Source organism: Vigna angularis, chromosome 4 (genome assembly GCF_016808095.1).
Source record: "Vigna angularis cultivar LongXiaoDou No.4 chromosome 4, ASM1680809v1, whole genome shotgun sequence".
Classification (NCBI taxonomy): domain Eukaryota; kingdom Viridiplantae; phylum Streptophyta; class Magnoliopsida; order Fabales; family Fabaceae; genus Vigna; species Vigna angularis.
The window spans coordinates 10,676,668-10,702,057 of record NC_068973.1 but is presented as its reverse complement, the minus strand read 5'-3'; the positions used below and the strand labels follow the sequence as shown (position 1 = coordinate 10,702,057).

The following is a 25,390-nucleotide window of genomic DNA, read 5'->3' as shown; positions in this document are numbered from 1 at the left end:
TAAATTAAATAATTAATAAAGTATAAATAAAAACAAATTTTTCGTGTTGGAAATAGAAATTCGATATCGGATACCAATATTCGATAATTTTTTTAAGTTTTATTTTTTATTTAAAATTTAGTAATAATTTAATTCAAATGAAAATATTATATTTTAATAATTATTAAAATATTGAAAGATATTAAAATATATTATATTTTTAAATTAAATTAAATAGTTATTAAATTATAAATAAAAGACAAAGTTTTAAAAATTTTATTAAAAGAGTGCGTAGTTAAAAAGGTGCAGGAGTATGATGACTTTAAGGTTAAACTCCTTCAAAAGTCTTTATTTACTGGGTTTTTTCACTAAGATCTCGTCTTATAGGTTAACTTGACGTGGTAAGTTTTTTTATAGGTGACACATTTAAGCAAATTACAGGGAAATGTATAATTAAAAAATAAAAAAATAAAGTTTCTGATCATTGAAACCCAAATTAGGGTTCATCTTCAACCTCCCTTCATAATCTTCAACCTCCCTTCATCATCTTCAACTTTAGCGATTTATGCTCAGGGTTCATCACCAAATTAGGGTTTATCACCAAATTTGTGAAGAAGGATTTCTCTGCGATTTGGGAATTTCTCTGTAATTAGGGTTCATCGTTTCAAGGGTGCTTTGTGCGAATTGGGGTTGGCGCTTTGGTTTGATGGTGCTCGCGATTTAGGGTGGCTATTGATTTTAGGATTTTCTGTTTGCAGGTTTGGTGGCTCTACGGAAGCTGGATTCGAGGAAGACAAAGACACGAGGGGTTTCACAGTGTTCACGCATGGAAGTCGCGAGATTGGCGTTCTTTGGGTTTTCTCTTTTCTTTTTTGGGTTCTCCTCTTTTTTGCAGGTGTGAGGCAATTGATGAAGGAGGAGAAGACGAACTGAGGTTTCTCGTGATTCTAGGTTTTGTTGCGGTTGAAGATGGAGTGATTGCAATGATGTGGTTGATTATGAAGTTCTCGCACTTGGGTTCTGAGTGTGTTTGCAGGTCACGATGCTGCAAAGGAGGCGCTGCTTGCGCGACGATGGAGACGAACTCGCGGTAGTGATGGTGGGGGATGATGGGCTTCTCCGATGCAAAAGATTACAAAAACTCGAAGTTCTCTGGTTCAATTGATGCTTTTAAAAAAATGGTATAACCAACAAATTATGGGTTCTCGTGATTTGACTTCATAATAATTATTTTCTAATTTCATTGATGTATCATGCAGCAAATGATTTCTGCAGAAGATTGGCCATGAAGGGTGTAACTAAACTGCAAAATTTTGGATCAATTTTCAATATTTTAATACATGTTTTCAGGAATAAAGAGATCTCACAAAATTTGATTTACTCATTCCTATTGTTCATTTTCTTTTCCAGTTTAATATTGCGGTTGTTATAATATGAATCTCCTTATTTCCATGTGGTTACTAAGTGATTCAAATTCTAGGATAATCTATTCTTAGAGGGAAGTTAAGGTTTCTGTTGTTGTGAAAGATGACATTGACGTGGCAGGAGTGATGTGGCAAAAACTGGTTATGTCAACATGATAGGTCATCAAAAATTTAATCCCGTTAAGTCAATTTACTTAACGACAGAAGTTCAATTAAGTCAAATTTTTAATATTAAGGATCAAATTGACGAAACTTATAAAACAGGGATCTAAATCGAAAAACTCCATATAAATCGGGACTTTCAAGTTTAACCTTACTTTAAACAGAAAGAGAGAAAATAAAAACAATATTTATTAAAGTTAAAAATAATTTTTTGAAAAAATTGAAAATGTAAGATGAAGTGTTGGAGGAACCAACGACACAATGAACCAACTCCCATTTTTTTCCCACTAAACTTAAATATAAAATTATTAAAAAATAGAAATTAATGTTTTATCGCTTTGCCTTTAGCAACCAGATATTAGATGTTGGCATTTGCATATCAAATTGAAAAAAGAATGATATTTCGTGTCAAAGACTAAACTGATATTTTGGGCCTCTTTTTATTTATTTATATATTAAACGTTATTGCAAGGAATATTGGGATTAAACTGTGAATTGGACTAATCAACCACCGTCCTTCAACTCCAAATTTAAAGTCACTAATGTATTTCCATTACTATTGTATTACGTACCTTCAAAAAGGATAAAAGAAAAGACAAAACAAGAAGAGCACTAATGACACGTTTTCTAACATTTTATAATATTTATATTGATAGTGAAACTTATTCAACACTTGTCTACTTTTTTTTCTGTACTCTTTTTATTATTGTTTAAAATTTGTTCTCTTTTCAATAAATTTTAATGCCTAATTATCTTTTGGGTGCTATTATTGCTTCACTCAAGTTTAAATATTTTAATCTATACAAATATAAAAGCATGCTTATCCAAACAAAATTGCCACCTTAAAACTTGTCGTTTCATGGCAAAACATGAGTGCCGGCCAAAAAAAAAAACTAAAACCTTGTCTGTTACGGAAGAAGTTCCTTCCATCATACAGAATCTCTTCTTTTCTATTTCTTCTTTCTCTGTTACCACTTCCCAGTCCCACAAATCCATCATGAACCTTCCATTTCCCGCCATTTTTATCATCTTCATTATCTCCATCCCTTCATCTATCGCCGGCGCTGGCGTCGACGCCGTTTCGCGCCTTATTGAGACCCAAGACCGCGAAAGAGCTCCTCCTTCCGTTCAGGAAGCCGCCGCGCGCGGCGTCCTCCTCCGCTTGTTGCCTTCTCTCTCCTCTAGCTTCCACTTCCAGATCATCTCCAAGGAATACATATATTCTTTTATTATTGTTGTAGCTTATGACTCTTATCCTAATCGAAGTAGTTAATGATTTTTTTTTACTGTTTTTCTATTAACAGAAGCAATGCGATGGTGAATATTGCTTCGTTATCAAAAACCTTCCTTCTTTTGCGACACAAAAGGATCCACAAATTCTGTATGTCTCTTGTGATTTTCTTAACAAAGTGCTCGAGATTTTTTATTAGAATAATTTTCTATGTTATGTTCTTTTGAAGACTTCAAATTATTCAGTTGCCTGAAATCATCCGTAACGCCATAATTTGTGAGCAAACATAGTTTGTTTATAGTTTGATAGCCTAACTTACTCAGTGGACAATCATAACTTACTACTGATGCGTTCTCTTTTCACTTTTAAAGTTTTTTTTTTTATATTCTTAACTTTATAAAAATATTAGTAAAATATGAAAATTTCTTATGCATTATGCTGATAGGAAAAGTATACTTAAATAACTATATATATATATATATATATATATTATTTTACAGCTAGAAAATACTTAACTTTATGAAAATGCTTTCTTTAGATCCATGTATATTTTTATTAATATAGATTAGCAAACTTAGTGTCTAAAACTATTTGATAATTTGGATTAATATAGAAATGTGGCTAATCATTTTTATTGTGTCTATTTTAGTTTAGTTCCCAGACTTTAAAAAGTTTAAACTTGATCATTCAAAATATTTTTATTGAATTAACAATTTTATCTATGACGCATATCATAACTATAATTTGACTTTGTAATGACAAAAAGGATAGAAAATAAAGTTAATTTAATAGGTGCACTTTAAAAGATTAAAATAAAACCTTTAAAATTTTAAAAATAAACTGAAATAAAAAAATAAAAGGAAGAATCTTTAACTAAGTCTTTATCCTAAAAAAGGTAGAGTCTTAATACTTAATAAAATAATAAAATTGTCTTCTCAAAAGATAAAATATTAAAATAGTAGTTAGAGAAAAAAACGGAAATACAAGAGATAGTTTCAACTTGAATTGAATTTTTTAAAATTGTTTTAGATTGAAAACATGAATTCTCTCTAGAGTGGTCAACATGAATTTTCCCTAGACAACGTTGAACACAGCAATGTTTTTCTGCTAGCATTTCTCTATAACTCAATCGGAAAGTGATGGAGTGGAACTTGTTCCGATGATTTTGAATCCCCAAATAGGATTGAAGGAACAACAGGAGTGGACATAGTGTCGGGTCTGCACTGGTATCTGAAGCATTGGTGCGGTTCACACATATCATGGGACAAAACCGGTGGTTCGCAGCTATTTTCCGTGCCCAATGCGGGCTTTCTCCCACGCGTTCCCCACTCTGGAGGGGTCTCTGTTCAGAGGCCTATTCCGTGGAGCTATTACCAAAATGCAGTTACTTCTAGCTGTAAGCTACTTCTTTGTGTGGAATTTGATGTCACGGGATTTTGTTTCGTGTTCATGTTGTGTGATGTTATTGCTTTATCTGGGTGTGGAAGATTCCTTCGCTTGGTGGGACTGGGAAAGATGGGAAAAGGAAATTGACTGGATGGCTCTGCAGGGTGTCAACTTGCCTCTTGCGTTTACGGGACAAGAGGCTATTTGGCGGAAAGTGTTCCAGGTCGCTTTCTTACCAATTTGAATTAAAACAAGTTTGTGGTATGGTTTGGCATTCTAGCGTCTTTATAAGGATTGTTCTATAGTTTGATAAAAACAGAGATTTATGTCATTAAGGATTTGAGGTTAGTTTCATTAGTTTTTGGAAAATGGAAATTACCATGTTTGAAAATGTTGATCAATATCCTGTGGTTGATTTACCGTTTGGCCTCATTCAACTTATGTTTTTGTCCAGTAAACTTAGTTTAGTAATGTGTTTGGTTTCCCTCAAAAGTCTGTTTGCTCTCCTACATTTGCCTTGAATCCAAGTTTCTATTGAAAACAAAATGATATCAAGGTTGTTTTTGAAAATTCAGTTTGCAAAATTAAGTTCATTCAAATCATAGTTTGCAAATTTTAATTCAAACATGCGCTTTGATCGTGTTTGTAAATTCGTACACAGCCATTTATAAAGAATCCCACTTTCCAATGCATGAAACTTAGAAGGAAGGGGCTTGATGGATTGGCGTTGCACTGAAGCACACACTTTCAGGGAATGATTTCATAACTCAAAAAGGACAAAATAATCATCTTTCTCATCTAAATTGATGTCAGCTTCTTTGGCCATTTGATGCTAATGATCAAATATAGATGAACATCTTGATTTAGGCCTTAATTCTGTAATTTGTTTATTCACATTATCTTATCAGAAGCTCAGTAATCTTAGGTATTGTACGGCTTAATTCTGCTCCATGAAGTATTGCTTAGATAGCTATCTGACATCATATTCAACCTCCAGGAGAAATTTAACATGAGTATTTCTGATTTGGATGATTTCTTTGGAGGTCCGGCATTTCTGGCATGGTCACGCATGGGGAATTTACATGGGTGAGTGGAGTGATTCACGAGCCTATTGTTCCACTTTAATAGTTCACATGCTTTTAGTTTAATGTTGATGAGTGAAATTTCAATATTGGAATAATTTAGGTTGAAACTAGAATTGTGCATACATAACATAACTGCTTAAACCTTTCAGTTTCATTGCAAAATTGTCAAGTTTGAGGTTTTTGGCAAAACCTTTCTCTATGCCTTGATTGTCATTTTTCCTGTATCAGGATGTCATAGTTTTAGTGAAATGTGTAACTATTTTGAGTCATAATGCAATTCCAGATGGGGTGGACCACTGCCACAGAGCTGGTTTGATAATCAATTAATCTTACAGAAGAAAATTCTCGCCAGAATGTATGAGCTTGGAATGACACCAGGTACCCATTAACTCGTTATTATTATTGACTCCTCCACGTAACAGCAATAAACTATTGTCGATCTTTATGCAAACTAAAGAATGGCCCTGGATTGAAAATTAATATTGTTCTTTTGGTTTAAGTTCTTCTATGGAAGTGGAATTTATAAGTACTGAAAATTTACTTTTCAGTGCTGCCAGCTTTTTCTGGAAATGTCCCTGCTGCGCTAAAATATATATTTCCATCAGCAAAAATAACACGCTTAGGAAATTGGTGAGTACAACTGTGTATGTGTGTTGAGTTAAACTTGAATGTAATTAGTCTATTTATGAAGCAAACACACTGGTCTAAGAATTTAATTGAGAATGTTTCGTTCTCAGTATATAATTAAGATATTTCTGTAAGAATATTGGGAAGTTGATAAGTGTCATTGAAATGCTCCAGACTTACGACCTTATTCTGTTGTGCTATAGGTTTTCTGTAAAGAATGACCTCAAATGGTGCTGCACCTATCTTCTTGACGCAACTGATTCTTTGTTCATTGAGATTGGGAAAGCATTCATTGAGAAACAACTACAAGGTGGGCAGAGTTGTTGGCACAGTAAAATGTTAAGGGAAATTGATTTGTACTAAATATCCAGATACGAATTTAATTGTTTGTGATATTTGATTATGTTTTCACCCAGAGTATGGAAGAACCAGCCACATATATAACTGGTAAGTTTTTCTTCACTGGACTGTTTTAATATATGTTGTGAAAAAATGTGCAGATAGTAAGCAATAATTGTTAAATTACTTTTATTGATTTTAGAAAGAAACAATACATTGGTATTTAAAGGAAAAACGAAATCCTAATAAAAGGAAATGAATCTCCTGAGATAAAGGAAATGTATCTCCAAAAATAAAGGAAATAAATATCCTGAAATAAAGACTCTAAATCAGGTGCAAATCTACCAAATAAATTCATAATCCCAATTCCTTAATTTTAGGGATATTTTACAATCAAATCCATATTTATTATTCAATCAATTTATATTTATTATACATTAAATGTGCAATATTTATACCCGCATTTTAACACTCCTTCTAAAGCGGAGGAATAAATGTCCTCCATTCCCTGCTTGGTTATGAGATTATGGAAGTCTTTTGTCTACACATCAGCCACCTTCTGCCTTTGGATGGAATTATGACATGCATACTAAACCTTCTTCTAATTTTTCCTTAATGAAGTGTCTATCTATTTGTTTATATTTTGTTCTGTCATGCTGAATGGGATCATGTGTAATGTTTATTGCTGATTTATTCTTGGGTCCCTTCAAATTAATCTTCAAGTCGTCTAAATTTTTAGGCATATAACTCACGTAGCCCTTGTGCCATGGACCTGAATTCTATTCCAGCAGATGATCTTGCCACCAACCTTTGTATTTTTCTTCTCCATGTCACTAAGTTCTCACCTAGGAAAGTACATATCCAGTTGTTGATCTTTTATCAATAAGAGAACATGCATAATCTGCATTAATGTCGCTTCAAGAGTTAGTCTTCGATTTCTTTTGAACAGTATTCCCTTTCCAGAGTTTCCCTTCAAGTAATGTAGAATTCTATGAGTAGCTTGAATATGAGATTCCTTAAGTTCATGCATAAACTGACTAATGACACTTACTGAATGAGCAATGTCTGAGCCAAATATATTAGTTTTCCAACCAATCTTTGACACATCTTTTTGTCTATCGAGGAAAGCGTTCACCTAGGAGATATAAATACCAATGACATCTCAGCCCAACCATATAAGGGATTGACACCACTCTCTACCCAAAACTTTGAGGCAACTCACACTTGGATTCCCAACAGTTATCCCCTCCTTACAGGAATGTTTAGTAAACAAAGTGTGATCTCCTTGACTTTGTTTGTAGCCAAATCCTTTCATAGCTTTTGTGAATCTTCCGAACCAAGTTCTAGGAGATCATTTCAATCCATAAAGAGTCTTTCGTAGTCTACATACTTTAATTTTTTTTTATCTTTCAACCCAGGTTGAATATTCATGCAGATTTCTTCCTCTAGGTTTCCATGTAGAAACACATTTTTATCATCATAGTGCAGAAGTTTCCAATCAAAGTGGGCAGCTAAAGACAAAAAAGAATCCTTACAATATTCATTTCAGAAATTGGTGCAAAAGTCTTTTAGTAGTCTATTGCATAAGCTTAAGTGTATGTCTTGGTGGCCAAGCTCGCTTGTACCTTTCAATAGATCCATCAGCCTCTTTTTTTACTGTGAATATTCATTTGCAATGAACAATATCCTTTTCTCTGGGTTTGTCAACAATTTCCCAAGTACTATTCTTTTCCAATGCATCCATCTCCACTTTCATGGCATCTCTCCATTCTTGCTTTGTCAAAGCTTCAGTAACGGCGTTAGAAACAACAAGAAAATTCAAACTAAAGATGAACCTTTTATGGTTAGCTGATAATCTATTCAGAGAAGCATAATTTGATATAGGATAAAGGTTGTTTTATGCTGTTTCTAGTACCTTATCTTAGGCTATTTGCAAATCAAGGTCAGTTGGAGAGTTGAGAGTGTTCTCATTTTCTGGTTCAACTCTGTCTGTATTTTCATGTTTAGGACTTCAATTCGATTCATGGACTTGCCATATGTTTGGAATGTTCTTCCTTTTTGTGTAGACATTGTTGAATCTTGGAAAATTGTTGGTACTAACTCTTGGGATTGAATCTCTAGCTGTTCCGGTATTTTGTCCTTGTAATTCAGTGGCATCAATGATATTATCGATTTAAGTTTCTAATTGTGCCCCAGAATTATTTTACTCAGCTGTAGGTTCATATTTCAAGGCTTCATTTGGAGAATATGACAAATTAAAGAGTTCAAGATGGTCAGCACAATCTTGTGACAACTTCTAGAAAGCCATCATTGAGAAAAATGATTTAGTTTCAATGAAGGTGACATCAATGGAGATATACAATTTTTGGATGAGGGACTATAACGCTTATAACCTTTTTGAGTTGCTGAATAACCAAGGTGACATCCGGAGACGAAGTCTGTCTCTATTTTGATCATGGATATCTACAAAAGCTGTGGACCCTAATATTCTAAGAATGAGACCATTTGAGATCTTAAAGTGAGGTAGGGTTTCAAGAGGACTTTTGTTCTCTAGTTATGTGATGGAAGTCTATTTATCATATATATAGCAATGAGGACAACTTCTCCCCAATAATTTTTTGGAACTTTTTCCCTTGAAAGAGAAGTGCTTGGGTGGTGTTAAGCAAGTGCCTATTTTTCCTCTCTACCCCTCCATCTATTGGGGAGTATAAACACTTGAAGAGTCATGAATAATCCCTTTGGACTGAAAATAAGTAGACACAGTTTGTTTGAAATAATCCCTACCTTGTCAAACCTAAATCTTTATATTAAACCCAAATTTATTTTGAATAAATGAATGAAAGATGGGAATAGTAGTGCTAACGTTAGATTTTTGTTTAAACAAATAGAGCCAATTAACTCTGGTGCAATGTGTCCGTCCTGTCATGCAATGGTATTAGTTAAGTGATCTTACTTAGGTCTTTGTGTCATCCTTATTAGATTATCATGCATATCATTAAGTTTCAAGCTTAAACCCCACTCTCTAATGTGGCTTATCAAAACTTCCTTGTTCAGGATTCTCAAGTCCTTGCATTGATACACGATAGGTATATAAGTTGAGGCCACTAGTTAGTAATTGATGTAAACCCAAGAGGGGTTTTATCTTGATTGTGGACCGACTAACTAAATGAAGGAAATAAAAACACTTAGGATATGCCCACCTAAGAGAAGAATTCTCCAATGAATTCACATTATGAACCAAGCTGAATTACATGAGGACACTTAGCTCCGTATGAGAAACAAGCTAAACAAGTATTCGTGTTCTCAAACAATTGTTTTTAAAACTCAAATTGTCACAATCAAATAGTCATTTGATCTTTTAGGATCACATCAATCAGTTGGGGTGTTGTTGAGTTAGTGAGTCAAGTAGTTGAAGATGTGTCTAAATAGACAAAGGGATTGATAGCAGGTCATTCTTTATGTGGAAATTTGCAAAGGAATTGTGAGAGACTTGGATCTCTCGAAAGTCCAGCAGTGTTCCCAATATAACTATCACAAGTAGAACTCTCCCCGGTTCTTTGTTGACATTTCTTCTTCCTTTATTAAGTTACCAATATCTCATCAAATTATGAGAAAAAAAGGGTTTGTGATAAATGTCAAACTGAAGTTGCAATTGAGAAATGGTAGAATGTGTAGTATTAATTATAAATGTGCTATCTAATTATGTTTGAATAGCTAGATGTTTTTCACCTGACATTTTGAAATATGTAAACTCTTACCATTAAATGGTTGAGTTTTACTTGGAATCCATGCAATTACTATAACTGTCAAAACTAACAACTTCTGCAACTTATTTACGCCTTTTACAGGAAAAGCTTATTTTTATATTTTTGCTGAAACCAATCGCATTCGTTGCACAGAAGTCTGAAGACATGAATACTTTTATTTTATCCTTAAAATCTCTTTTCAGTTCGTTAAAACTTACAAGTTTGTTTGAGTTGTGATTTATACGCATATGCATCATCTTACTATAAGCTGTTCATAAAGAAAACCCTGATTCATTAACAAAGAGTATGTTGGACTAATCTCAGTGATACTTTTGACGAGAACACCCCACCAATTGATGATCCAGAGTACATTTCATCATTAGGTGCAGCAATTTTTAAAGGAATGCAGAGTGGTGATGATGATGCTGTTTGGCTGATGCAGGTAATGGAAATTAGTTTTTTTCTTTTTATTGGACAACCTTGATTTGATGCTGCTAAGTGCTAGCTTTGATATATAAGCATAGATTTTCATGCAAGTAGACTTATGCATCCACCAAACTCTTAATGGGTCGTACTTCTTCTATACAGGGGTGGCTGTTTTCATATGATCCCTTCTGGAGACCTCCTCAAATGAAGGTTAGTTCATAATATTTTACCTCTGAACTGTATTGCATGTTTTCACCGATAGTCTTCAAATAAACAAAGCTGTCTTAGATCTGTCTATGAAAACTATTCTTTCTGACTTAGTTAATTTTTGTCTTTTGCAAGGATTTCAATTATATTGGTTTTCTCAACTAAAATTTGATTGTTGCTTCAAATCCCCATTATATATAGAGACTATAGCTACTTTCCTTTTTCTTCCATCTGTGCCTGTACAAGACAACGGCTTGAATAATCCATATACATGTGCTGACAAATGTATTTATTAGGCAGTATAAATGCTTTCTACAATTATGTGTTCACTCTGGTCGTTACTTCTTAATTATGATTCATATGTGATTCTTATTTTCAGGCCCTTTTACATTCTGTTCCTGTTGGAAAGCTGGTGGTTCTAGACCTATTTGCTGAAGTAAAACCCATTTGGGTTACCTCAGAACAGTTTTATGGAGTTCCCTACATCTGGAAAGTCATTTTCCATTTTATATTTATAAATAAATATAGTAGTGTCATGCCTGGCTGTGGCATGTTATAACTTTTGTCTATAACTATGCAACAGGATATTAAAACTTTGAAATTCATTAATTTGATAGATTTAGATATATTTATCTGCTTATGGATTTGATATATAAATAAATTTATGTAATGTTCTTATCACTGACTTCGTGTGTTGTGCTTCACAGGTGTATGCTGCACAATTTTGCAGGAAACATTGAGATGTATGGGATATTAGACGCGATAGCATCTGGGCCGATTGATGCACGCACAAGTATTAACTCAACAATGGCAAGTTACTCTTTTTTATTGGGGACTCATTTTTATATTTAGTTGCTCACTATTGAATTATATGAATCATGTGAGGATAGATTGATAAAGAAAACAATAACAAATATGAATATTCCTCCACAATATATATATATATATATATATATATATATATATATATATATATATATTTATCTTTCAATTTAGTTAAAGCAATAAACAATTAATTCTTAGCATATTAAAAAAAAAAGCTTTTTCATTTAAATTTGGTTTTTGAAACCAAAACCTATTTTGTAAATGATTCAAAAGCAGTTTAAATTAAATTAAAAACTGAATTTTGGAAGAAAAATAATTTAGTTCCAGTTAGGTTTTTTATTTTATCCGCAAAGAATAATATATATATTTTTATATTTATATACAAAAGACACTAGAGGTGCCCATATACAAAAAAGATACTTTTCGAAGCTAGAATTTGGTGTATCTATGAACATAATTACAATCTCTTTGAGATCTTTGAGATCTACTATCTACAGTGTAATTTACTGTTCAAACTTGGTTTGAGTTGAAAAATGTCATTTCTCGTTCAATGTGGTCTGCTCAGCATGAGAAATATATTCTCAATCTCTTATCTTTTCAACACCCATCAGAATTTGAATTACGCACCATGTTATAATTACTTTCACAAAGTAACTCTGCTAATAACTTTTCATACTTATCATTACCTATTTGATTTAATGAAGGTTGGAGTTGGAATGTCTATGGAAGGTATTGAACAGAATCCCATTGTCTATGATTTGATGTCTGAAATGGCATTTCAGCACAAGAAGATTGATGTTAAGGTAAAATTAGAGAATCTTTGGAGTAAAGAGGTTGCCTTTATTTACTCATGGTTTTCCTATATTCTGCTAGGAGGATCACTTGTAACCTGAGGAACTCCCCATAATGTGGGTGACCAGTTCTGTTGAATGTGAAATGTACTTTTATTGTTTGCCAAGTTTCATTCTGGAGACACTTTCTCCCAAACCAATTTCATTATCCACCTCGACTAGGTAACTTTTTGGACTTAATATGTAATTCCAACTTCTTGTCTTCTATTTCTCATCCCATGAATGCAATTCCATGTTTACAACAGAATATTTATAAACCCCATGTTGCTGATAATTTTGATCCATAGCTGGCTTTTTGTTAACCATGGGTAAAATCAGTGTAACCATGAAAATAATATAGAAATGAAGTATATTCCTTTGGCAATTTTTTTTGTCATGCTTATATCTATGTATTGTTCATTAGTGCTCTGATACAACAACGGTAAGAGCCCAATTTGGTTACCATAGCTCTGTCATTTCTCCTTTACTAGTGTGTTTGGTCTCTGCTGTTAATATCTGAAGTTGTAAGCACTGCACACCTGCCACTAAATCCATACTTTAATTTGTTTTATAAAATGTTGTGGGACAATAAATAAATACTAAATAACATGCATTATATGCATTTTGTGTTTCCAACATTGTAAATGTTTTCTTTTCCATTATTATCTATCTACATTTTTCCCCTATACCCGTGCATCTGATACGTAGAAAAACGCTTCTTTTTTTCCATATCTTTCTTCCGTCTTCACTAACTTGGTAATGCTTTTAGATTGAAATACATGGACGTTTCTTTTTCAGGCATGGATTGACATGTATTCAACTAGACGATATGGACAGTCACTTCCTTTGATACAAGAGGGATGGAATGTCTTATATCACACTATTTACAATTGCACAGATGGAGCCTATGTAAGTAATTGATCGAAACTTATAGCTATGATTAATAATTTATTCCAGTTAATCCTGGAAAAGAAGACCTTCTATGTGATTGTGTTCAACTTCTACTGATCCTCATTCATTGCCTTCCCTTTATCCATACTTCATTTTCATTGTGTGATACATCGAGATCGATAATACGTTTCAGACACTTCACTAAAGTGTCGAATATAAGTAGCATTTTTTTTTGCTTAGACACTTCTCTAACACAATGTTAATGTTGATGAGGACAGACAAATTGATTTTTTTTTCAGAAGTTAAAGTCACAAACTTTTTTGTGTAAACTTCTATTTTTCCTTTATACAAGCAAACAGTCTATTTTGCATTTACGTTTTCTCTTGACCACGACTAATGAGTTTTCTCTTCTGTTTAAAATTGTCTTTGGATGAACTTGAGTAACTTTAGTTGAACTTGATTTAGAGGGTATCTTGTTCAATAATAATGATCAACAAGCTGGTGGCATGTTTTAAATAAATTATACCCTAATTTTTCTTTTCTTAAATTTCAAATCGATGAATTATATCTATTTTTGTATTAAGAAATAATGTGTTCATATTGTTATGTTTGACTAACTTTTTTTATAAATGATTTTAAATATATAAATCTTAATTATCAATGGACTATGTCTGTGTGTGATATGTATAAAGCAGGAAAACAAATACATCACATTTTTCGCTAGTTTACTTTATTTGTACATCTCATCCTAGTCCTAGACAGTAATGCATAAGTTCGTATATCATATTAAAGTTTGACCCAATATTCTTGTGTGGGAACAGGACAAAAACAGAGATGTCATCGTAGCATTCCCTGATGTTGACCCTTCCTTAATTTCAGTACATCATGATCAGTCTCGGCACTATGACATGCCCTCAGGAACATTTATCAAGGAAACGACCGATACATTTGATCGACCACATTTATGGTATTCAACTTCTGAAGTAATCTATGCATTGGAGTTTTTTATAACTAGTGGAGATGAACTTTCTAGAAGTAAAACTTACAGGTGAGACTGATAGAAGTTGGTTGTATTATGATTCTTTCTCGTGTTTCAGCACTTAGCTAAATGTAACTCATTGATGTTTATTCTTTACCCAGGTATGACCTAGTTGATCTGACAAGACAAGTCTTGGCAAAATATGCAAATGAATTATTCTTTAAGGTCATAGAGGCATATAAATCACATGATGTCCATGGAACGACCCTTCTCAGCCAGAGATTTCTGGACCTTGTGGAGGATTTGGATACACTATTGGCTTGCCACGATGGGTTTCTTCTGGGACCTTGGTTAGAAAGTGCAAAGAAACTAGCTCAAAATGAAGAACAGGAGCGACAGGTTTGCTATACTCTAATTGGCACAAAAAATTGAAAATTCCCTTGTTCTATTCTTGGTTTTTTTACGAGCGTTATTATGGATATGAATAAGTCGACCCCCCACATGACTTCAAATAAAGAAGTGATGCAGGGGTGCATGACTTTAGTTCTTGACTTTAGTTTTGACATTAATTAAAAGGCGAAGTTATGCACCCCACACATTTTCTGAGTTTGGTAATTGATTACAACCAACTGTAATCGATTACATAATACTAAAATCGTGCATGGGTGCATAACAATATTGTAATTGATTACCACAGAAGTTGTACACCTCATGCATGATTTCAGCATTATATAATTAATTACCGTTAGTTGTAATCGATTATTAGACCCGCGCACGACTTCACCTTTTTATAAATGTCAAAACTAAAGTTGTGCATCCTTTGCACGACTTCTTCATTTGAAGTCGTGTGAGGACGGTAAGACTTGTCTATATCCGTAATTTTTAAATTTTTTTGTCCATATTCATAATAACACTTTTGAATTTGCTTAGAAATGTAAAAGAACTTCTATTCTTCTATTGATGTGACCTAAATGTTTGTAGTTTGAGTGGAACGCTAGAACGCAAATCACCATGTGGTTTGACAACACAAAGGAAGAAGCCAGTCTGCTTCGTGACTACGGTATGAATAACAGTTAATTACTTGCTATACTATTAAACCTTGCTTCACTGGTTAGGATGTGTTAGCCTTTTTTACAGCAACATTATGCCATGTTTGAATAAACTAGAGAAAAGAAAACATGAACAATTAATTTATAGAATTTTGTCCTTTATTTATTCAAAAGTTGATTTTTAACTTATACATGAATTATTTTATAATTTTTTTTGGACTAAATATGTTTGCAATCCCTAAACTTGGTGTAGAATTAGAATTTGTCTGTCTTCCAATGTATTTTAGTTTTCAAATTTTAAAAATGAATTAATATAATCTTTTTAGTCTAACTAAGTGTAACTAATGTAAATAGTTCAAAGCTGGATAGCTTTCGAAATCTCAAAAAAAATTTAACGCAGTTAGGTTAAGAGGTTATATTTACTCAGTTTCAAAATTTGGAGACCAAACTATATTAAAGTTTGGAATAGAAACAAATTCTAATTTCGTGTCAAAGTGTAGTGACTAAACATATTTAACTCTTTTTTCTTTCTTCGTATAAGTACTTGTAGAAAGGAACACAGATAGGATTTATAAAGTTAAGGCTTGTATACCTTTGCTTTTGTAAATGGTAAGCACTCTCCTTTCTTAATGAAGAGCATCTTTTGGAACCCACACAGAAAAGGGAAATAAATCAATTAATAGCAATGTTATGTTTAGTAATGTCAGTTAACTTGTTCAACGCAGGAAACAAGTACTGGAGCGGGCTTCTGCATGATTACTATGGCCCCAGAGCTGCTATTTACTTTAAATATTTAAGAGAAAGCTTAGAGAAAGGTAAAGATTTCAAGCTAATTGAATGGAGGAGGGAGTGGATAAAGCTTACTAATGAATGGCAAAAGAGTAGGAACATTTTTCCTGTGGAAAGTAAGGGAGATGCTCTAATCACTTCTCGGTGGCTTTTTAACAAATACCTGAACGTCACCAATCCTGAAACAAAGCTTATACAGGAGTAAACAATGAAATTTCAACAAACTGTTCTTAGATGTATAAGAAACCAACACTTTCTCCAGATTTTCAATTCCCATAATCTCTTCCCAAATTTCTTTTTCAAATTTACTTTGCCAATGTGGAAAGGAAACTATAGTTTTCCAGTTCCTGCAAATTGCAAAAACGTAAAGCAAGTGTGCCAGTTATTCCTTTATGCTACCAATGGACTTGAAGTTTTGAAAACAGCCATGTCTTATTGTTGGGAATATAGATGGATTTCTTTAAACTATGTGGACCTGACAATTAGGTTGATACCATGTTCTTATTGAATTTTTTCTGAATTAACTTTTCAAATACTTTTCAGATACAATTGTTTTATATAAATTAAATTTTCAAAAATCTATATTAAGCACATGAGCATATCAATTGCACGTTTATTCTTAAAAAGAAGTTACTGCGTTATTTCCCACCATCATAGTGCTAACCAATATTTATATTACATGTAATTGAATATTACTAATATTTTTTTTTATAAATTATAAAACTTGAATAGGCATAGCATAGAAATTTATCAAAACCAATATAAAATAGGTCAACTACTAAATAGTAACTTCTCGAAAGGGAAAATAAAATGTGGTGAATTTAATTATAAGAAAAAAAAATGTCTGGTGAATTTAATTATAAATAAACTTCAACTTTTTTTATATATCTATAGTATCATATTAAAATATTTTATAATTAATTGAGTTGTTATTTCTTATAAGGATATTTAAAATATTATTTATATTATTTAATAATATATTTCCAAAGCTATCTTATAATTAATTGAGATACCATTTTTAATTATTTTTTATTTTTTATATTAAATTTTAGTGAAGATACTTTAAGAAAAAAAGTATTCCATAGATACAATGAATAAAAATTAAATTATTAATTTATTTTCTTAATATAAGTATAAATTTGTTTTATTTGTATTTAAGGTTAAGTATCCCACATGCTTTGATTGGATGGTGGTGAAAAGAAAAATAAGAGAGAAAAAAAGAATTAAACCAAATAAATGTAACCTTAAAGACCATATTACTATGAGAAAAAAGCAAAGGAAATGGTCAGAAGAAAAAGTAGGTTTCATTATTACTTAAAAACATAAAAATTGAGGTCAAAGGTATAAAAAAAGTAGAGAGAAAATTAAGAAATGAGATTTAGAGATATAACTTAATAAACTTTACTTATTAGAAATTTTAGGGTTAAATATTTTTTAGTCCCTCAACTATCAAGCTATTTTATTTTTCGTCTCTCTTTCAAATTTTGATACACTTTGATCTTTGTTTTTAAGGAAATAATTTTTCGTCCTCCAAAACCAACGGCGTTAAAAATAAGTTGAGGTGACTAACTCCTCACCACATGTGATGACACATTTCCTTTCAAACCTTTCCCACGTGTTTGATTACATGTTTCCTTTCTTACATTGCTTTGTATCCTGGCGGAAGAGGAAGAAACTCTTCCTGCGTTTCGTGAGGAAGAAGCCCTGCCTAGATCACACCTCCACAGCGCTGCCGCCTTCTCCGAACAACTAGAATCACTAGCTCTTCACTCAGCGCCACCCACGAGTCAAGGTTCTAGATTCTCGTCACCACCAAAACCACAATTGCAAAGAAATCCTTTTTTTCCCAAGATTAGGTGGTCCGCGAGCAAGGACCAAGAAATTGGGGAAAAGAAAAATGAGTTTGCAACCCTTTGTTTTAATTGAATATGGATAGCAACTTCTGGAAGGATATGAATTTGCAAAATCAAAGGGAAGAGGGGAGAAAGAAAACTCAGGATAAAGAAGCTTCACATTTTTTAGCCATATTTCTTTCTGGCTTCCATGTGTTTTACTTCATTGCAGAAGTATTCTATTGTTTTTGCAATTGTCTTTGTAACTAAATTTTTTGTGTGGCTAATTCCACCAAATTTAGAAATATCTGATTACGTCACCAAAATATTTCCGGTAGAATAAAATGTCTTTTTGTTATGTTGAGGACCTTGTGTGAATCAATTTGTGGGTAATTTGTTCTTTGTTACACGATTATAGCTATTGTTGATAATCTTAATTTTTTAGCTATAGCTTTTGGAATTTCATTATTATCTGTACATGCACAAATTTTTGCAGTTTCATGGTGCCAATAATACTGTGTAGAGAGTGAAAACTTAAAATAAGACCTTGCGTAGAGTTTAGAACCATTTTTTCTACTAAACTCTAGCATTGTGGCTAATTAAGCAATTTACCTGATATGGAATGTGTAACAGGGTTGTTCACCAACAAAGATTAACTCAAAAACCAATAACTGTCCATAAAAGGATAATGAAAACTAAGAATAAAATCAGAAATTGTTAATTTTAAATTTTTGAGCAAATTATGATACAACAACCTCTTGCAGCCTACTCAAAGACTGAATTCAAACTGATTTTTAAAACAATTTTGGTGCACAAAATCTCAAATGGTTTTAATCTTCCAAATTCAAATATGCAAGTGACACTCCTCATAAATCTGATATCATGAACGAATCTTCCTCACCCTGTTATAAATCGAGTATACCTCTCCAAAATTTTCCTTGTGTTCCAAAGAAATATCTGTTTCACTGTTTCAGGAATATGCTTCTTGGAAAACTCAGTAGCAATTGGCTGCATCCAATCCCAAATTATACCACATTAATACTTGTTCGAATAAAGAAAAATGATTTGATTTTAGCTTGGGAAATAAGAATGTCACTCAATTCTTATTTACCAATATGCAGTGATTCTTAATTAATATTCATTTGTTATCATGAATGAAACGTTTCGTCTCAAATTTAGTATGTAACTTCGTTATCAAATATATGTTTTCCATATCAAGGTACTAATTAGATACAAAAAAATATAGGATTAAGCATGACTTATGTTTGATTTATCAAATAGAAGCTTCCTTTATTGAATTTTTTGAGGTCATCATTTTCTTGTTTATCAGGGCTCTTTGAGAAGCAGGAAGGTACTGACATACACGAAATCCCTTATTTCTCTGAATGTTTTCTGGTCCAAATTTATGTTTATTATGCTCCCAAAACGTAATTCAACAAATTCATCACTTTGAATTCCTTGTATCATTGCAAACATTGTTCTCTGATTGCATTAAGAAGTTGCTCCGATGCAGCCATCTGGACAACAAACAAGACGAAGACAACACACCTTCTCGACTTCTTTCGCGTCGATATGTAAGTCTCTTCACTCCTCATTTTTCCTATTCTTCATCTTTTTTCCAGCCCATTCATTTTCCCGCCTGATTCACCTCCAATCTTTGTTTTACAATTCAAGAAACACTTAACTGCTGCAACTTAACCACAATATATATTAACCGCCAGGTTCATCTCTAATCTCCCTGTTCTTCCCAAGAGGTCAACCATGCATCCATAATTCTAAGTCACAACATTTCTATATGAACACAAGTAAGTAACAAATTGTTTTCTGAATGTGATACTCTCTCCGTTATTAAAAACTGAAAAAGAATACATCTTTATAGGTGAAATTATCACCGTGGCACACAAAAGAAAACAACTGAATTGCCCACTAAATGTGAGAGGTTACAAAAGCTAAATTTTAGCTATCTCTTCCTAAAGACCCGGTCAAAAACTGACCCTTTTATTTAATCTGCATAATTGCATTAAAACAAATATTAAAATGCATAAATAACTGACAATCTCTCCCTTAAGCTAAATACTCAAATAAGTCATTTAGTTTATTTTTGATGCTTCAATTAGTCCTAGCATGCTTCTGAATTTCACGAACTGCTCTAGTTTGAGTGGCTTTGTCATTATATCAGCTACTTGATTCTGAGTACACCAATAGTGTAGCTTGATTTTCCCTTCTTTGACAATATCTCATAAGAAATGAAATCTAACATCAATATGTTTACTCCTACCATGAAACACTGGGTTTTCAGATAATTTAATAGCTGAACTGCTATCACATAGAACCATAACTTGTTTATGATCTTTAAAACCAACAGCCTCCAATATTCTCTTAATCCAAATACATTGGCATGCACTTGTTGCAGCAGCTACATACTCTGACTCTGTTGTAGAAAGAGTTACAATTGGCTGCTTCTTGAAGGACCATGAAATAGCTCCAGTTCCTAACATGAAAACAGATCCAGATGTGCTTTTTCTATCATCTATATCTCCAGCAAAGTCACTGTCAGTATAGGCAACCAGTGTCAATTTTTCTCCCTTTTTGTAGAGAATTCCAAATTCAGTAGTCCCCTTCAAGTATCTTAGAATTCGTTTGGCTGCAGACCAGTGGGTTTCTGTGGGGTTAGCCATGAATCTACTGATTAAACTGACAACAAACATTAAATCTGGTCTAGTAGCAGTCAAATACATGAGACTTCCAACTACTTGCTTGAACAAAGTAGCATCCACCTTGGCCCCTGCATCATTCCTAGACAATTTTGTTCCCGGTACAATTGGATTTTTGACGGCATTGCAGTTCAGCATACCAAATCGAGATAAAACCTCCTGAGCATACTTTCTTTGACACATGAAAATTCCATGTGTATTTTGCAGAATTTCAACTCCAAGAAAATATCTCATCTTCCCTAAGTTAGTCATGTCAAATTCCAACATCATGGAATTTTTAAAGTCATCACACATCTTTATATCATTTCCAGTATAAATTAGATCATCCACATATACTCACAATTAAAATTTTACCTCCTTCGGCTGACTTTGTAAACAATGTATGTTCACAAAAACATCTTTCAAAGCCATTTTGTAGAAAATATCCTTCTATTTTGTTGTACCATGCTCTTGGTGCCTGTTTGAGTCCATATAGTGCCTTTCTTAGCTTGTATACTTTATCTTCTTCTCCCTTCTTTATAAACCCAATCGGTTGTTGTACATAAATTTCTTCCTTAAGCTCTCCGTGAAGAAATGCACTTTTCACATCCAATTGAAATATGATCCATCCATTTTATGCAACCAATGAAAGAATTATACGAATAGTGTCTAGTTTGGCAATAGGTGCAAATACCTCTGTATAATCCACTCCATAATGTTGTGCATATCCTTTTGCTACTAGCCTTGCTTTGTATTTGTCAATATCTCCATTCTCCTTGAGCTTGGTCTTGTATACCCATTTGACTCCAATTGGCTTCACTTCTTTTGGCATCTCAATTAATTCTTACGTTTCATTTTTTTCTATGGCTTCCATCTCCTTTTCCATTGCATTACGCCATTTCTTACTCTTGACAGATTCTTCAAAACTTTCTGGATCAATTACTGTTGTAAGCATTGCCCTTGTATCATCATCAGACAATTCTTCTCCTTCTTCATAATCTACCATCCAAACAGGTTTTTTGCATTGCCTTCTAGCCCTCCCTTCAAATGGAGTCTCAAGTACTGGATTATAAGACTCAATCCTATAATTTGTTTCAGCAGTATTTTGTGACTCTGCTTGTTGCATTTCTTCACTGTCTGATGTGTCAACTCTGGAATATGTTTCAGCAGTGTTTTGTGACTCTGTTTGTTGCAGTTCCTCACTGTTTGGTGTGTCAAGTTGTATACGAGAGCTATTTTCATCATGTTTCTCCCATTCAACAATATTTTGTTGATTCTCTGCTTTGTTATATTCCCAATTCCAGCCCTTATGCTCTTCAAATATTACATCCTTGCTAATTACAATTTTTTTGTTGACTGGATCATACAGCCTGTATGCTTTTGATTCATCGCTGACCCCAAATAAAACACATTGTTTACTCTTGTCATCAAGTTTAATTCGTTGTTGATCAGGTGTGTGAACATGGGCCAGACAACCAAAGACTCGAAAGTAATCTACAGAAGGCTTCACTCCACTCCAAACTTCTTTAGGAGTTTTATCTTTTACTGCTGCTGTTGGGCTCCTGTTCAGAATATAAACACACCATTTTGTTGCTTCTGGCCAGAAAACTTTAGGTACATGCCTTCCATTCAAGGTTGCACGAACCATATTCATAATGGTTCTATTCTTCCTTTCAGCAACTCCATTCTGCTGGGGAGTATATGCAGCAGTTAATTGCCTCCTTATTCCATGATTTCTACAAAAATCATCAAAAACTTTTGAAGAAAATTCACCTCCCCTATCTGTCCTCAAACATATAATATTTTCTCCAGTTTCGTTTTCAACCATTGCCTTAAAGCTTTTAAAGAAAGAAAAAGCTTCAGATTTCTCACCCAAAAAATATACCCAAGTTTTACGTGATAAATCATCAATAAAACTTAGAAAATATTTTTTATTACTCTTTGATATTGGTTGAATGGGCCCACATAAATCTGCATGAATCAGATGCAGTCTCTTAGAAGCTCTCCATTGACTTTTCTTATACATAGATTTTCGGTGTTGTTTTCCTGCTAGACAGTGTGTACAGAGACTTTGAGGAGTGGTAATTGAAGACAGCCTTGTCACCATTTTCTTAGAGTGAAGCAATTTTAAGCCATCATAGCTTAAATGTCCAAGTCTATTATGCCATAGTTGAGACTTATCCTCCACATTTGCTTGGAAGCATGTTGTTGCTACCTTTGCTGTCAAAACAAACATTCTATTTGCACTCATTTGAATCTCCATAATTTGCCCCTTCTCCGGATGAACAACATTGCACCTGTTATTCTGAATATTTATGCTCAAACCCTTATCTTGCAGCTATCCGAGACTCAATAAATTATTTTTGAGTTCAGGAACATAGTATACATGAGAAACAACATGAACAACACCTTTCACCATCAACCACACACTTCCTTTCCCCATTACTGCTATACGAGTGTTATTTCCCAATTTTACCTTGTGTCGGAAACTCTCATCCAATTCTGAGAACCACTCCTTATTACCACTCATGTGATTGCTGCAACCTGAGTCAAGAAACCACTCATCCCCTCCTTCTTTGCTCTCAACAATAGCCACTAATAAGAGCTCATCCTCTTGTTTTTCTTTATCTTCCATTTTTGCATAATTAGCTTTCCTTTCCCACATAGGGCATTCATACTGGAAGTGTCCAAATCTGTGACATTTGAAGCATTCTACATCAGCTTTATTAAACATTTGTCTGCCCCTTCCTCTACCTCGAAAGGATCCTCTTCCTCTTCCTCTTCCTCTACCTCTTCCGCTGTTTCTATCTTCAACCACAGTCTGCATAACTTGTTCCTCTTCAACTGACAACATCATTCTTTGCTCATGTACTAATAAGCTACTTTGCAATTCATCTATAGTCATCATATCCATATTATTGGATTCTTCAATGGAACATACCACGTAGTTGAATTTGATTGTCATGGATCGCAAGATTTTTGTAGTTATCACGTTTTCTTTCATGGTTTCTCCAACTGCCTTCATGCTTTTGGCTATTTTCAAGGTGCGTGCAAAATAGGAGTTTACTGATTCTCCTTCCTTCATCTGCAAAGTCTCAAAATCCTTGCGTAGAGCTTGTAGTTGAGCTCTTTTCACCCTTGTTGACCCCTGAAATTTTTGCTTCATGGAATCCCATATATCCTTGGATGTTTCGTCATTTAAGATGGTGTCCAAAATTTCCCTATCAATTGCTTGATAGAGATAATTTTTGATCTTTAAGTCCTTGAGCTACTGTACTTCCATCCTTTTGAGATCATATTCTGAGGCTTCTTTTGTGTCTGGTACCACATCAATACCTTTTTCCACTAAGTCCCAATATTCATTGGAACGTAAGAAATTTTCCATCAACTTGGCCCAATGTTCATAATGACCATTAAATTTTGGAATAGCTGGTTGAATGTACTTCACTGTTTCAGCCATCTCTAAGTTGATTTCTTTCAACACTCACAACTTAGTGTTCTCTCTCTTTCTAGGTGTTTCAGTTTCTCTCACACGTAACTTTCTGGTTCAGGCCCCTGTGAAGGAGCTCTGATACCAAATTGTGAACACAAGTAAGTAACAAATTGTTTTCTGAATGTGATACTCTCTCTGTTATTAAAAACTGAAAAAGAATACATCTTTATAGGTGAAATTATCACCGTGGCACACAAAAGAAAACAACTGAACTGCCCACTAAATGTGGGAGGTTTCAAAAGCTAAATTTTAGCTATCTCTTCCTAAAGACCCGGTCAAAAACTGACCCTTTTATTTAATCTGCATAATTGCATTAAAACAAATATTAAAATGCATAAATAACTGACATTCTCTCAGGCATTGTATCGAACATCTTTCGTGCATCTCTGGTAGCGTCACCAAACCAAACACGATGGTGCACCTCCTCCCTGCCTAAGGCGTCACTGGCGACACCGCACTCTGCAACTTCCCCATGCACGTGAAAAGCGCGATCGAACGACCTCATCTTTGGAAGAAGGTGAGTGGACGAAGGGAAGAGGTTAGAGCGGTGCACGAATCTGCAAACTAGGGTTTAGGGCTTGGAGGAAAGGGAAGAGACCACAATGTCAAGAGTTTGCGAGGAAGAAGGAGAATGATGAAGAACAGGTTGCGACAATTGCAGAACCTTGATTTCACGGGTCTGTGGGTTAGGGACTCTGTTTCTATGAGATGCCGGCATAGCGGCACTTTTTCAGGTGGGAGGAGGAGAGAGAAGAGAGAGGAGGTTCGGTGGCGGAGAGAGGGAGAAAAGAACTGATCTTCCTAATTGAGGATAAAGAGAAGCGGAGGTGGTGGTGATTGTGAGAGAGGGTCTAAGGTTTTAGGTCTTGGTGGAAAAATTATGGTTTTGTTGAAAACAAGAATCAGAGTATATCCAAGTTTGAGAGAAAGACTAAATCTAAAATCACATTATAGAGTTGAAAAATTAAAAACATATTTAATCCAAAATTTTATTTATAATTTAAATTTTTTATCATCAAAATATTTCAATGTTAAAATTTTTGAAAATTATAAAATTACAAAATTATAATATTATAAAATTATACATGGCAAAAGATAAGCAAGCTCATGAGATAAAAAAAATCACCACCTCATTGATAGTTACATCAACTAGTTAACAAAAGCAACAATTAACAGTTACTCAGTTGAAAAGTTTCAAATATATGAAAACTTAATAAATTATAAAAAATTATTAAGAATTTATTTGAAAGTTTCTAGATTTGTAATAAGTAGAATTTAAAACGCGGAATCCAGTTCTCGTAAAATTAAATCCTAATCTAATTTTAAAAAAACAATGAAAGAAAACTTGACAATTATTATTCGCAATTTTTTGATAACCGAACTGTAAACATTTAAAC

The 25,390-nt window shown here is 33.5% G+C and overlaps 1 protein-coding gene and 1 long non-coding RNA gene across 2 annotated transcripts; both read left to right on the top strand.

Moving 5' to 3' along the window:
• Nucleotides 1-390: 390 nt before the first annotated feature.
• On the top strand, nt 391-1,359 carry LOC128196389 (uncharacterized). The gene is made up of 2 exons (XR_008248671.1): nt 391-1,160; nt 1,239-1,359. It is a non-coding gene; the product is annotated as an uncharacterized LOC128196389 (long non-coding RNA).
• Nucleotides 1,360-2,409: 1,050 nt separating this feature from the next.
• LOC108331629 (alpha-N-acetylglucosaminidase) lies at nt 2,410-16,395 on the top strand. The gene is made up of 19 exons (XM_052876588.1): nt 2,410-2,775; nt 2,870-2,946; nt 3,978-4,192; nt 4,284-4,405; nt 5,180-5,268; nt 5,551-5,645; nt 5,816-5,897; nt 6,098-6,204; nt 6,311-6,341; nt 10,304-10,421; nt 10,568-10,615; nt 10,992-11,102; nt 11,321-11,422; nt 12,142-12,240; nt 13,066-13,176; nt 13,980-14,206; nt 14,299-14,536; nt 15,119-15,197; nt 15,912-16,395. The coding sequence occupies exons 1-19, from the start codon at nt 2,425-2,427 to the stop codon at nt 16,178-16,180; spliced, it is 2,571 nt and encodes an 856-aa protein (XP_052732548.1). The 5' UTR covers nt 2,410-2,424; the 3' UTR covers nt 16,181-16,395.
• The last annotated feature ends 8,995 nt before the right edge of the window (nt 16,396-25,390 follow it).

What these genes read in the sequence shown, in the direction of transcription:
- LOC108331629 (XM_052876588.1), top strand. Translation starts at nt 2,425, where the DNA reads ATGGCAAAACATGAGTGCCGGCCAAAAAAAAAAACTAAAACCTTGTCT. An exon ending in ATGGAGTTCCCTACATCTGG is followed by an intron (nt 11,103 to 11,320) that starts AAAGTCATTTTC and finishes GTGCTTCACAGG; the next exon opens with TGTATGCTGCACAATTTTGC. An exon ending in CAGTCTGCTTCGTGACTACG is followed by an intron (nt 15,198 to 15,911) that starts GTATGAATAACA and finishes TGTTCAACGCAG; the next exon opens with GAAACAAGTACTGGAGCGGG.